The sequence below is a fragment of the Argiope bruennichi genome, chromosome 11 (genome assembly GCF_947563725.1).
Source record: "Argiope bruennichi chromosome 11, qqArgBrue1.1, whole genome shotgun sequence".
NCBI lineage: Eukaryota > Metazoa > Arthropoda > Arachnida > Araneae > Araneidae > Argiope > Argiope bruennichi.
Window position 1 is genome coordinate 49,761,986 of NC_079161.1, and position 16,092 is coordinate 49,778,077.

Genomic DNA, 16,092 nt, shown 5'->3' on the forward strand with positions numbered 1-16,092 from the left:
ATACTTTTTTCAAGAAGTTGAAGTAAGTGCTAGTTATAGAACTGAACACTCAGTTCTTGTACAGTTCTCAAAGAGAAAAAAAAATGGTTCGATTAAATTTTTAACACCAGGGCAATGGATAACTATGGATAAAGATAATTATTGCTCGTAAATACTAGGGAAAGTCAAAAAGTAAAGGTACTTATTGAATTTCTGTTTGCAGGATTTGGTTATTTTACTAGTATCCAGCACTGAATTAATGCAATTGGCAACACTTCCATGCAGCGTCTCACTCTTATTCCCACATTGGTTGTTGTAGCAGACCATGAAATATAGCAGTTCCATTATCGATCTGCACCAAAGAGGAATTACTTTTTGTTTGCGGACAGGGTTGAATCTTCAGAAATTATTCCTCAAATGCAAGCGCAACATGGTAGCAATTGTTTATCGTGAAACAGAAACTACTAATGGGGAGAGCGTTTCAACCAGGGAAGAATTTCTTTATGAGACGACAAAAGATAGAGCAAGCCATGGGCATCAACCCCCCGAGGACAATTTGAAAGTCGTTGAGTTTATGGTGATGGAAAACGGACGAATCAATACGTCGTGGAAAACTACGAAAAGGTGTCCTTCTGCAGCAAGATTTTATCCAACGACCGGGTGAACAATAAAGAAATTGGGATACGAAGCGGTGGAATATCCGATATACAGTCCAGACATGGCCCCAAGGGATTTTTATATGTTTGGAACATTGAAGAAAGCGCTAAGGAGAAGAAGAATTGCAATCGATGAAGAAGACATTGATGCGGTGCAAAAGCGGTTATAGATACAACCTAAAATCATTTTTACCGAAGGATTCAAAAAACAACTTGTGAAATGTTGGGAAACGTTCATTGAAGTACAAGGTGATTATGTAGAAAAATAATGTATGTTTCAGTTTTCTATCATTAGAATAAAAGCACCTTTTCTCGAATGCCCCTTTTACTTTTTGACTCTCCCTCGTACTTTCCCCAAAATAGCTATTTTGTCCAATACTTTTCATTGCTGCAGGGTAAATATTTCTTAAAGGCACAAACAAAATCACATTATTATCATCATCTTTAAAGAATACTGCTTACTTTTAACTAAACATTTGACGCACTAAAATGAATAGAAAAATTTAATACAAATTTTTAATTTTATATAATTTTTGTCTTTTAAATCTTGAAAGCCAAATAAATGGATAATTTTAAATAATCTTTGTCGTTTAAATCTTGAAAGTCAAGGCAATGGATAACTATGGATAAAGAAACATTTTAAATTACTTTCCTAAGAATAGATATTTTGTCCAATACCTTTCCTCGCGGTAGAGTGAATACTTGTAAAAGGCACAAAAGAAAATCAAATTATTATTAACATCTTTAAAGAAGAATACTGTTTATTATTAACTAAAATTATGTTCTTACTAAAATTTTGTATTATCTACTTACAATTTTGTAAGAAAAACAAGCATAGTTTAAAATATCTTACAAATAAACATCCTTTTTGGAAAATATTTGGCATTAATATATTTACATTATTATGAAAAAAATAAGATTCCTTACAATATTTGAGAAAACATGGGTTTCGTATTAGTGAAGATATTTATCTCCAAGTTTGCTTTTAATTAATGTCTTTTTAAGTATTTTTTTCGAAGTAAAAATATTGTTATTCAAGTAAAATAATTTTGCATGTTTTTTTGAAGTCTATCTCAGAAGAAAAATATTGAAACCTGAAAAAAAAAATCAAGCTATTCTACACAAATAGTTATCTTTAACTTCTCCAAAATAGTTTTAAATGAATGATTTTTTCTTACACATGATATAATCTAAACTTCTTTTCAAGATCGGATAAAGAAGTTTAAAGCACAGAATTTTTCTTCCTTCCCATTTTATTAAAAATTATTCTAAATAGCAAGAATACAAACTTAGATTAATAGTTAAGCAGAAAATATCAACTACAAAGATTTTAAAGCATAAATATTTTCATATCAGTTTCTCAAGTTTTTCCTATAAGATTATTATCAATGTTGACATTAAAGTATAAAATGTGGAAGACTTCTACATATTCGAATGTTTGCGATTATAATTTTTTTTTATTTAGATTAATCTAGAATATAAAAAAAACAATGTTCCAAGAGTTTTAAATTATACGAGGGAGAGTCAAAAAGTAAATGTATATTTTAGAAGAGGCGCATTTATTCAAATCATAGAAAACTGAAACGTATGTTATTTTCTACTTAACATCTTGGACTTCAACGCTCTTTTCCTAACGTTTCACTTGATTTTTTTTATTCCGTCGGTAAAAAATATTTTAGGTGTTACCTGTGACCAATTTTATACCGCATCAATGACTTCTTAATCGGTTGCAAATATCCTTCCTTTTAGCGCTCACTTTCTTCTATGTGCCAAACATATGAAAATCGTTTGGAGCCAGGTCTGAACTGTATAGCGAGTGTTTCAGTAGTTTGAGTTTTAATTCTTTTATTGTTTTGGCCTTCTGTTGGGCAGAAGGTGGCTGAGGATTATCCTACTGCAGAATGACACCTTTCCTCAATTTTCCATGGCATTTTGATATGGTTGCAGGTGATGATGTGTTGTAATTTAATTTGCAACACGTCGGTATAGTTCTCACTGTTCACATTTTCGTTTCTTGTGAGGAAATGAACTGCTTCTACACCTTCCATGTTTCAGAAAAATGTTTAATCTTAAAAACTTATGATGGAGGTTCAATGTCCTAACTTCTGGTGATGATGGGTTTTGCATTCTACGAATAATTTTCGCAGGTTCAGCATCTTCTAGATACAAAAAGCGATCAACTACCTTCATTCCCTCCTTGATGCAGATAGGCAATGGTGTTGCCATGTTTAGTGGTCTTATACACTCCAAAGATTAACGCGGGAAGAAGAGTGACATGTTGCGTTGCTGACTACACTAATTCAGTCCTGGATACTATCAGTGTTACCAAATCCTGGAAAGAGAAATTGCAAAAGTCCCTTTACTTTTTGACTTTCCCTCATATTTCAAATGTTCAAAGTAAATAGATCCTGATTTTCTCAATGAATATTACACTTTTGATAAAAACTTTTTTTTCTACCGCAGAAGAAAACTAGTAATACATATATATAAAAATAGAATCAGTTTATATTAAATTTTTTTAATGATGTGCAATTAAAAAATATATATTTCCCTTTTAAATTCGCTCAAGAATCATCTGTTGCAATATATTTAATATATATATATATATATATATATATATATATATATATATATATATATATATATATATATATATATATATATAATATGTGTGTGTGTAATAATATTTTAATTCTAATTTCAATTTAATTAATTTCCAAGATTTTATCTTAATTTAGCCCATAGCAACATCATTCTAAAATGTTCTCTTATTTCGTGATCCCATTCCACTTTCGGTTTAATTAATTCCTCTGTAAAATTAAGGCGCCATCAGTGCTACGTATCAAATGAAAGTGATACCTTTGCCCTTGTCAAAGGTCATCATATGTATTCCATTCACGCGTGGCCGGAAATCCTATGTTATATAAAACTAGTGATCATTTGTTTTGGCCATTTTTGCTTCTTCTTTACTTCTGCTTTTGTGTCGCACTGCGTCTGCTTGTAAATAAATTTCTTTTCCTAGATGGATATTAAAGATAATTAAAAATACAACGTATCATCTATGTCTTGAAACCTATACTCTGCCTCAACCAAAATAATGTTACATATTATTTAGCAAACATGATTCGAAATTCATTATATATATGAGGGGGGGAATGATGGCCAAACAATAACAAGTTCGAGCTAATTGATATTTGAGAATAATTTAATGAGTGACAATGTAGCTACATTAATGATGATATACAAATTATGATAAACAAATTGAAAATGACAAATTGACAGAATGAGACTACGAGAATCAGGTTCAGAGCTAACATAAAAGTTCGTCTTTTAAACAGCAAGTCTTAATAGTTTGTCTTAACATTCGTCTTTTAAACAATACGTAGTAATAGTTCGTCTTCAGATCGCCTCTTTTAGGTGTCATATGCATTCAACTCTCGTTTCTTCCGCCAAAGGCGCTGTTCAATGGTGGGAAGTGAGATACCTGGCACCACATATATTGTTTCTGCAAGATGCACTCATGAGTTATAAATTTAATTGAGATGGCAAAAAAAATGCAATAATAAAAAAGACAATTTTATAAGGAGGACTTACTAATGTCTAATTGAAGTAATTCGAATATGAATTAAATGTATTTTAAAAGAATCAAAAAATTTCCTTATTGTAGGAAGAAGAAAAAATCAAATAATCAACATTTTTGAAATACCAACCATCTCAAATAGCATAAAGTCATATGACAGAATAAGAAGTTAAACGAAAGGATTTTGAACTTAAAATAATAACAGAATGCAAGTGCGACAATCGCAGTGTCCTTATTACTCTTTGAAATAAGAAATCTACGATTGCCGGAAAATAAGGATCCTGCTTTTTAAATTCTCTTTTGATTCATGTAAATACAGTGGATGATTTGAGATAATTCCTCAAGTATTATTGCAGAAAAAGGACTCAAACTCAATAGTACATCACATTTCTTCGATTAAATAAGTACAAAACGTATCCTGAGAAAATAAAATAAAAATTATAACTGTGCAAAGCTAACAGACGAAATATTTTTAACCACAAGAAATGTTATTGGACAAATTCGACATTGCCTGCTGCAAATTTTTTTCTGGACTTTTATTTCAAGATATTTGATTTCTCTTTTCAACAAAATATTGTTACGAATCTGTAATGCTGCTTCCCAGCATAGTTTGTTCCACCATCGGAAAGAATGTTTTACAGTCATCCATACTGGACGGAGCCCGGTGTCGCGTCGGAGGTTCCAGAGCTTGGCGACAAACTTGGCGACGAATTTGGCGACTTTGGCGCCAAAATAGGTTATGCCCGAAACATAGAGAATTTTCCCGAACCGTCCAGTAGGAACCGAGTTACGCCTCGAACATTCCTGATTGGTTGAGAGGTTTCTAGCCCCGCCCCCTGAGACCTATAAAAGAAAGCAGTCCTGCCGCTGCCCAGTAGTCGTGGACCAGTGGAGTCGAAGAGTGGTCGGGATCGAAGTTAAATAAGAACTGGCCTTCCAGAAATAAGCGGAGCAGCGACGGAGTGAAGCTAGTGCTGAACTAAGCTGCGCACTACTGTCTACAGTAGAGACTTGTATGCTGCTGTGTATGCTGTTTTGTATGCTGCACGTCTCGGCTGAAGATAATCGTCTTCTGTGCTGTATATAGTTGTCGTCATTGTGCTGTCCTGTGTGTCTTCGTGTAAATAAACGTCATTGTTTTATTTTCTACTGCCGCCTGCTGATTGAGCGTTCTCCACGCCATATAACTTCCACTATCCAAACGAACCCCGGGAAATTTCGTAACAATATGATTCAAGCTGAAACCCGCAACTGTACATATTATAAAACTGATCACACTACTATCAAGTATCTAACAATTAGCGTATGCATTGTCTAGTTATCATTTAAAAGATATCTTGTTTGGAGTTGATTATACTATGTATTTTATTACACTCAATTTAAAAGAACGAATGGAACAATAATTTTAATTTGGAACATTTTATATATAATATGCATTTAATATCATTTAAAAATTAAAGCATAAACACTTCTTTAGATAATTTTCCAACCTTATAGGTTTTCTTAATAACAATGCAGTCCAATTTATAAAAAAAAAAAAAATGTTAGATTCACTTTGTACTTTTTCGTATATGTAGTATGAGAAAGTATAGTTATCGTCAAACAAATGGAACTAGAAATTTTGGCAAATCGCCAATCTTTAATCCTCCCTCAGTATGAATCACCATTTTTGGCAAATGCCCGTCTGTTTGTCTGTGACAATGAAAGCTCAAAAATGCTTTGATGTAAGTGGATGAAATTTGGTATACGGACTTTATACCAAATTTATAGATTTCAATTAGAAATTTTGTGCAAAATCCGCTGAGAGGAAAATCTGTCTGTACATCTGTTCGAATATAATGTAACACGATAAGTACGAAACGAAGATATCTGTATAGATAATAAGCGGCATACATATTTAACATCTATACTGTAGACACTTATCAAATTTTGAATTAAACCCAAGAAATAGGTTGAATGTCTATCGGTCTATACTTTCAGAACAAGGTAAACGGGGTTATTAAAAAACTCAATGATTTAAATATATCAAATTTGGAACGGGATTTTGAGATACAAATGCTGTTTTGTATCAATTTTTTCATTTTTATTAGTAGCGAAAAATGTGTCTAGAACACAAAATCGATTTTTTGATATTATTAAATCACAAATAACTTGTCCAAGGATGGCACAATAAATTCAGGAAAAATGCTGAATTCGCTCCAAAAATTAATATTTCGTAACTATTATCCTCCAGTGCCATGTAAGGCGTTCTCTTTCATGATAATGTATTGTTCTGATCTAGACTGATCAAATAATGAAGCAGAATTTCCAGACAATTCTTTATTTTACAGCCCCATATATATACAAAGAACAACTTGTTCTAATCTTAGTTAAATAAGTAGTTACTTACACCTGTAGAAGAAGATACAACAGTCAAAGTCGAAGGGTTTCTTGAAACTCAGTTCTCCATCACGTCAACACGACCACTCCAGGGGTAGTTTCTCAGACTCCGAACTCATGGGCATAGTCCAACCGTCTCCTGCAATCCATTTCTTCTCTCCTCCTAAAAAAATCTCCGCGCTTTATTTCGGCGACAATCTCCACCTCTTAATTTACATTGATCATTTGAGCTCTCTTTCGGCCAAACGGGGTTCAGCAATATGCTCTCTCAGTGGGTCGTGGGATTGTCCTTTCACAAAGAGAAACATCTAGCCTCCAGACGTTTGGACACCTCTTTCTCTTTAAAGGTACTACCAATATCTCTGGGACGAGGAATTCCATATGGGGCCTTTCATTGTAGTCGCTAATGAGCAGATGCGAGACCACCCAGGTGAAAAGATCCACCATCTGGCTTTCTCGAGGCGTTTAGTAAGTAACAGCGACGACACAGCTGGCTGTAAATGTCTTATCAGTACCGGGAAACAGGGAATGTTACAATAAGTTTATTAGAGAGTAAGTGAGAAAGTTTTGGGAGACCGTACGTGCTTTTTTTATCAAAAATAATTTGCTGGTAAATTCTAAATAAATTTCTGAAATCATGTAAGTAGAAAAATATATTCTTTCATGTGATACTTCATGTATGTACTACATTTATATTCTATGAACCCATCGTCTTATCCTCTAATTTTACGATATTTGTATTTTTAGCTCCTCTTATAGTTCATCTACGTCCTCCTTATCAAGTTCTGAATATAGGGCAAGAAGCGACTTTTAACTGCAGCGTTACTGGTTACCCTGTTCTTGCAGTCGATTGGATGAAAGACAAGCACCAGCTATTTGGATCTAGTCGCATCAGATTCTTGTCACGTGATGTGATTCTCATATCATCAGTCCGTAGGGAGGACCGAGGCATGTATCAGTGTTTCGTTCGCAATGACATTGAAGACGCTCAAGGAACAGCCGAATTAAAAATATCAGGTAAGAATAATTTTTTTTTTTTTATGTTTCGGTAAAATATCCACTCTGACCATAAATCGGAATCTATTTAATAGAATCGTATTGCATCCTTTAATTTTGAAGAATATCTCTAAATATACTGTTATGAAAACCTTCAATCTTCTGGAAAATGTATGGTGGACGAAGTCGAGCAACAATGATAATAGACAGCGACGTTTTATTTCACAAGAAAAAAACGAAATGCAGGTACTTAAACATAGACAATATATGAATAATGCCAGCAGGAAACAAAGTATAAAGAAACATCAATTCATTATTAAACATTTGTAAAAGCACAAAAGCTCGAGAGCTTGCTCTGCGATCCTTATTTCGCTTAGCTAAATTTTCACTTAACTGATTCCATTTAGCTCTTTAGAGTTAATGTAGCTTTCTTATAGGACAAATAATTTTCTAGAAGAAACGCGGGATGTCGAGTTCTAACACAGATATCGCCATAATTCTTGTATTTTCTAGAACCTTCATTTTGTCACCAATATCATTAACTTTTTCATCAAATGGTCACAAAATTTCTTTCAAGACCGTGGGCATCTATACCGCATCCATTAAAATATCTACAAAAACCATTTTCCTATTAGGACACAAACTGCACGAAGCAAGGATGCCGATTAGTTACTATATTTTGTGACCTTCCATTTGTTGCATGAATATTGTCACCAAATGTGACATGACATATTATTAATAATAGTATAGTAACTGTATAATGCATCAATTAAATTTGCAGGATACATTTCATACATGTTAGCTGAACTGACTTCGGCAAAAAAGAGTAAATGGTAACGAATATTTTGGATTATTACTTTTTCGATGTCATTTTAAAAGAACGAGCACCTTTAAATTTTTGAAAAAAAAAATCTCCTATTCTCTTCAGCAGTAATTTCTGTACTTTCTGTACGAATCGAATGCTATAATTTCATTAATATATGATGATGGTAATATTGGCTGTATTTGATAGTTAGGCGCCAAGAATGGATAAGGTGGGCATCTAGGAATATCATTAATTCATCTTTTAATACGGATAAAGGAAACTTCCGAGTAAAAAAAAAATAATGGGTATGAATGGAAAACCGTGAGATTTTTCAGTTGTATTAAAGTCCTTGAAAAGAAAACTTATTATCTGGGAAAAGAAAGTCTGCTTCTTACAATTTGAAATGATACTCGATTTAAACTAATTCAGTGAACTAAACCAGTGATTATATAAATACACCAAACGAAGCTTCAAATTATAGATTACACTAAAAAGCGTTCTTTAATGATTTTTTTTTGTTACTTAGTACTAACAAACTATAAAAGGTAACCATATTTTCTTTTTTTTAAAAAGTTGGTTAGTGAAATGGAATATTAAAGTTCCGAGAACAGCACTCAGTTACTTTAAATTTTTAATATATATATATTTATATATATAATATGGAATTCATGAAATAGCATTCACTTCTGATTCTTTTTTATTTTGTCATTTAGTTTAAAAAAATAATAAAAGGGTATCTAGTTGTTTCGTTAAAAAAAGTTTAGAGGATGAAGGTGTTTATGTTTGGAAAGTTAGTTGCAAAGTATCCAGTTACGATGAACATCTAAGTTTATGCCTATATATATATATATATATATATATATCTGTGTGTGTGTGTGTGTGTGTGTGTGTGTGTAACTCATATTTTTAAGCAGGTTCGTGGTGGAAAAGAACGACACTTTTGAATTTTTAAACTTCGCTTTTTCCCATCCTGGGAGGCATAATTTATGTAGAAGCAAGAATCAACGAGGCACGTCAATCTACAGCACGACACAAGAACATAAAGAGAGAAAGATAGAGATTTTTTTCCAGGTCATTATATACTAGGGGAATCTGATAGGGATTCTTTACATGTGCCGATTTAGGTAGTTGGAATACGCTTATGGTTTAAAAGAATTCGCTTAGCTTCACAGATTTTTATTCCTTCACTCGGTGAGTGAGAACTGCTGATTTAAGCATTTAACAGAGTTTCTGTAGCATTAATTAAATAAAAAGAAAGGTGGAATTAGATTAGGAAATAAGAGAGCAGTTTAGATTTAAGCTAATATAGATAAAATTACAATAAAAATTTGGAAATTAGAATGGAAGTTAGATTTTAAAATGTTATTATGCACGCACACACACGCACGCACGCACGCACACACACACACAAACATATATATATAGTGAGAGAGAGAGAGAGAGAGAGAAAGTTATAATTACTCAGTTTTCAAATCACTAATAGAAAACTATCCATATCTAAGCAGTGCATTATTATAGGGCAGTAGGATTTAGTCCAGGATGTTAAGCATTTCGATCCATACTGCTTCAACTGTAGATATACATAGATGTTGCTGCAATCATATCTCCCAGAGCAGGAAGTGCTTCTTTTTCATAAACATTTCCCGGAGACCAATACTGTCTTGTTATGCCGCAAATGTAACAGCGATTTAAAAAGGAAAAAAAAAGAATCAAACTTGGAAAGACTCAATAAATAAGGGAGAGGTCGAAAGATATAAAAACGATATATATACTTTTTCTTTTATATTCATCTTAATGAATTTAAAATTAACTATTGATATTTAGTTATTCTGTATGCTCGATCATTTATTTTTATTTAAGGTATCTGTCTACGTGTAAAAGTTTTTTTTGGTCAAAATTCACAATTTTTAAATGTTTTATTTTGAAACCGATTTATTTGGGTTTCCAAGCCTGTGTTTGCTTTAATTATACTATAAATAGAAACCAAGATGCGTAATAAACCACCGTAACTGAAAACGAAACCGGAATTTGAAAGTCTTTCAACATTTTATCACATACACGCCTCTCTGAATTATAATTTATTTTATACTATGCTCTACTACCAAGCCACGCATATTAAAACACGTTTTGAATAGTTTGTATGCTAGAAGGTTTGGCAATTGCATCTGCTTTTGAACTTTGTTTAGGCTTACAAATAATTTTTAATACAAGACGAAACTTTAAATGATTTTAAAAAAACAAAAAAAACTTGATTTTGTTAAAAATTTCATAAGCAAAACTTGATATCTTAAAAACTTATTGATATATTATCTTGAAATATTGCCAATGTTTAATAATTTAATAATATAATAAAGTATTAAATTCTTTCTTAATGCTTGTATTTTAAAATTTATATTAATATAGTTTGAAAATATGTAATTATTTGAAATGTTTTCATTATCATTCTTTCAAAAATTTCCTTCCAAAGTTTGCAATAAGTTTAGCTTTTTGAGAAAATATGAATTAATTTAGATAACAGCTTATGACCGAAAATAATGTCATATATTATTGTTAGAATAATCAGAAATAATATTTATACCGAAGTCCTAATAAAAAAATTATTGCATCCAGATACCTATGCGTGCATGTACAAAATAATTGAAAAAAAAGAATTAAATTAGAGCTATTACCTTATCAAACATCAGTTCAAAGTATCTAAGTTGAGTTGAACCAACTATTGATAAAGATGTAGATGTTTTTTTTGATTTGCAATTCTATCAATTTGCATTCTATCAAATATCAGAATGCTTAGTTTCAAAAATAATAATTCCCATAATTCAGATTGCAATATATGATTATGTTTGGAATGAATTTTTTCAAAAAACATTCGAAAATATGTTTATTTTTGAATATTTGCATAAAATAGATTGAAAAAACATCTATGAAACCAGAATATACTATTTAAGTGAAATTTTTTAAAAAGAAATTGGACAAAAGAACTTTTTTGGCTCAAAAGAGGTATAAAGCAAAATTCTTCTAGTTTAGAGGTTTATCAAATGATTTGCTTAAGATTTTGCAGATAGCTTAGAAATATATAATCCATAAAAAATAAGATATCTTTCCACTATTCTTTAGTTATAAATAACCCAAAATTTCATTTTCTTTTTTTCATTACGAAGCACGCAAACAACTATGGAATATTTCTAAATGAATAGATCACTTATTTTCTAGTTCAAGAACCACAAAACTTATGGAAGAATTACTATCGCAAATTTGCATAAAAATAGGCATTGGATTTATATTTGAGGTTTTTCCGTAAAAAAAAGAAAAAAAATCTATCAGAGATTAGAATGTGAGGAAATGACATCTAACTCAGCAAAATAGCATTAAAACGTATCAAAATGCAAATATAAAAATCAGTATATTTTTCCAAAAAATATATTTAGAAACAAAACTCGAAGAGTTTTGTAAAGAAACTTATTCAGACATTAAGAAAGTTAAATTTAAAATATATATATAATTTGCAAAAAATATATTTTTTAACATAGTTACCTACCTTAAATATGACTATATTTGTCAGTAAAACAATATATTCGAAACAAACTAATGTTTCCTAAAACTATGTTAGCATGGTTACTTATGTGGCGAAATGAAATCTAAACTTTTGAGATTCGATTATAAAGTGACATTTAACACCAGTAGTAGCCAAAACAAATCCATTTTTTAAGTACTGCGCTATAGCGTAGTTCTAGTAGCACATACATCTATCTTTGTTAATACTTTTATGCCTGGTAATAAGGTTTGGTGTAGAGCCTTGTAGGCATTGCAACATCAAATCACATTTGCCTGACCTAATCGATAAACAATATCTGTTCTTTATTGGTATCTTATATCATTTGATAATTAATAAATCATTAATTACCAGAAATGTAATACAATTAAATAAATTATTTAAAACACTGGCCGGAGGCATATTCTATTAACTTAATGCATAGTAATTTCTTTTTCGAAGTAATTAAGTTGCCCTTTTAATGAATAATTTAATATGTTTTGATCGAAATACTCAGATTCCAGATTTCATATATTCATTCCGCTTTAAATAAAAAAAAATCTTGATAAAGAATTTGCATGCAAATTATAAATGAATCTTTGATCCTTGATAAATATCCTTGAAGTTTTTATGAATCGTAAGGACAAATAGCTTTTTTTCGCCTGCGTAGAACATAAAATTGTTTAAAACCGATTCAGTTTAAAAGAGAGACCTTCTCAAGCTCCTATTTAATTATTATCAAGTGTGCGGGAAATTTTATTATTCTGAACAATTTCTAGTTGTAGTATTCCTTGATTTAGATTGTCGTAAAATTGCTAACTGATCAAGTTAAATTGGGTTATAAAATAGCATGAAATAGGAATCTAGTGAAGAATTTCAAAAAGATATTGCTCGTTAAATTCCCATTTCATGCTCCGATTTCCTTGCTATACATACAGTCTAGCAAAAGCGATTTTGCTGATGTGGAATTAAATTTCCTGAAATGGCTCTTTGTAAGTGGGAAAAGTTTAAAAGAGTCCAATGGTTTCTTTCGTAAAGAGTTTAAAGTGCCTAAATTGAATTTGTAAGAATCTTTGAGTTGAATTTAAGTGACTTGGGATTAGTCCAGGGAAATCAGAACACTGCTGACAAATTTACTGGAAGGAAACAGACATCTGCATCACGAGTAAAGCACTCAGTATTTATTTCTTTTAAATTCCAGTTGTTCAAGAATAATTCGAAATCGTTTGCTGTTATTTTTGCATAGAAATGAAATTATTCCTATTCTAAAGAAACGTTTGTCGTCATTTTATAAACAAAAACTTAAACATTCTATAAAATAATTGCTATAAAATTCTAAATTGTTTGCAAAATTTTGGTAAAATCGATAAAAATAAAATGTGATCAGATGTGAACTGATGGACGAAGAATTATACGATTTTAGCTCCAAGTTGGAGAAAAAATTGATAGAAAGAAAATTTAATTTCTTAATGAAATGCCATATAGAAGAAGAAGAAAATAATATTTTAAGATAATATTTCTGACTAGAAAAAAGATGGGGAATTTTGTTCATTTTTACTTTTTCGTATGCAAGGAGAGAAAGTATCTTAGATATCAGAAATTAGATTTGTGAGTTTCTAGCTGTTCATGAAACACAAGAGTTAAACTACCTTGAATTAGGAAGCATCGGCTTCGGGTTTATGTTTGTTGCTAAAGACGACATTTTGAAACTAGATGAGTTAAATGGGTGTGATATGACATAAGATATTTACACGCCATACCAAACATCTTGAATCATATTTATATGTCACTTTTGGGACAAAATGTGTCTATATGAACCCTGTCTGTATCATTATATGAATATGAACTTGACAACTAAATGAAATATATTAAAATTGCCTGATGCATTTTGCATCAAACTACCATATGGGTGACAGCATGTCGATCTGTCTATCCATGCGAATATAAACATGATAGTTCAAATATAAAGGCCAATCTAAAAGATAATTGTAGACATTAATAAATATAAATAATCTAAATTTTACATCAACTATATTTATATCTAAGCATTTCACGTGAAACTTACTTTGCGATGTATTTACCTTCGTTATTACCAAGTGAGAAAACTTTGTTTGCCAGCTAGAAAAATGGAAAATTAAAGTTTAAAAAATTATATATATATATATATATATATATATATATATATATATATATATATATATATATATATATATATATATATATATATATAGAGAGAGAGAGAGAGAAGCCTCGTGATTGTTTGAAACTGGTTTAAACTGGTTAATGACTTAAATTTTTTAAGACAAATAATAACTTAAAAAATAATAATGTTCTTACATGATAACTTGAAATTTGCAATAGTATATTTCAGTTTCTTAAATTTTATTTAAATATTTGTCAAAGCAACAATTGTTTTCAATTTTGAACAGATATTTTCAATGCCTTCTGCAAATAAATCTTGTTAAACATCAAACACTTAAGCAATTATCACAGAATTTATCATAGTTGATGGTCTTCTCTCGGACAAAAATTCATCAGTATCTGTAAAGATGGATTTACATTCAGCCAGCTGCAATTCATCCAGTAAGATCATGTATGTGCAGAAACTGTACCGTAGCAAGTACATGTTTCGTCGAGACAAGAATTTGCTATTGTCTGTTCTCTAAGCGCATGCGCATATTTCTATCTACGCATGCGTGACTTACTTTAATCGTATTACTGGTTGAGTGTAAAGCCACCTTAAGTCCATTTTGAAGCTTTTTTCACTATTCCGTGTTAGCTTGACGTGATGTTGCATCTTTACAACACACTTCGTTTAACTGTGAAAAATTTGTTATATTTTGTTGCCATTTTTAAAAATGAACTATACTAAATTTTTTTTATTATTCAAATGATTATTATCTGTTATTTAATCGTGTGTGAATGTAATTTTGCAGTCGATTTTAAACCAACTTCCCTATGACAAAATTTATAACAGATAAACAAGAAAGTGATTAAATGTTTTATTTCCTTGTAGCTTGTTTAAAATCGATTGAAAACTTTATACCGAACTTACGGACAAGACCGGGAATTAATTAAAATATTTCAAAATTATATTTATTTGTTACAAAAACTTTCAACATTTATTTTCAGATGCCACCCCCACTCTCATATCAGTATTTCATGAGCATACTCTTCATCCAGGAGACGATGCGTCACTCCAATGTATATCCAATGGCAATCCAGTACCTAGTGTCACATGGTACTTAGACGGCGCCATTGTTAAACAGAATCCCCGAATGACGGCCGGTGACTACACCAGTGACGCAGGTGATGTAGTCAGTTTCTTGAATATCACTGACATTCAGATTGAAGACAGCGGAGAATATCAGTGTCATGTGACAAATGATGTCGGTTCCGTGTTTCATGCCAACAGAGTGAATGTTTATGGCCCTCTTTTCGTCAGACGTATGCAGAACATTACAGCTATTTCTGGCGAGGACTTAATCATGAGATGTCCGTATGGTGGTTATCCAATGAAAGGAATACGATGGCTCAAAGGTAACTTTTTTTTTTGTAAATTTGTTTATTATACTTATAATACATAGTTGATTTTCAAAAAAATGCAAACTCAAAATGAGTGAAAAATAACATAAAAGCAGTAAAATAGTGCTGGGATTAATCAATATATTTTTGAGTTATCGATTAGCGTAGTAATCAAGAAATCAATGTGAAAAAAAATGAAAAATGATTCGAAAATTTGATGAATATAGAATGATGGAGAAAAACATTCTTTCGTTTTTTATAGAAAATTGAATTTATTCATTTCTGAGAAGACAGTCTGATAGCTAAATATTGTTTATCAACAAATTTTCAAAGCTTAAAAGCGCTTTTGCGCATGCATTAGGATGGTTTTAATTCTACAAAATAGGGGTGAGACGAAAGAAGAAAGAAAGACATGTTTGCATTTAATAATAAAGTAAATTCCACAAACACACAAATCCTTTCGCATTTCACCTCTTAGTGAGATAGAATCGTCGAAAAGTGGTCACCTCAGGATACTAAAACAAGAACAGCTCTATATTTAGCAGATGTAGAAACATGTAGAATAATAACCTGAGCTAAGTAAGAGATAAGAAATATTTAATTATTTGCAATCGGAAAAGTAACTCGATGCATGATATTTAAC

At 31.1% G+C, this 16,092-nt stretch overlaps 1 protein-coding gene across 1 annotated transcript in view; it reads left to right on the top strand.

Moving 5' to 3' along the window:
* The window catches only part of LOC129956442 (cell adhesion molecule Dscam2-like), a 342,184-nt gene that overhangs the window by 271,270 nt on the left and 54,822 nt on the right, over nucleotides 1–16,092 (top strand). The window contains exons 7-8 of the mRNA XM_056068324.1: nucleotides 7,342–7,611; nucleotides 15,057–15,464. Coding sequence (XP_055924299.1) covers nucleotides 7,342–7,611; nucleotides 15,057–15,464 — 678 coding nt within the window. The remainder of the gene's footprint in view (nucleotides 1–7,341; nucleotides 7,612–15,056; nucleotides 15,465–16,092) is intronic.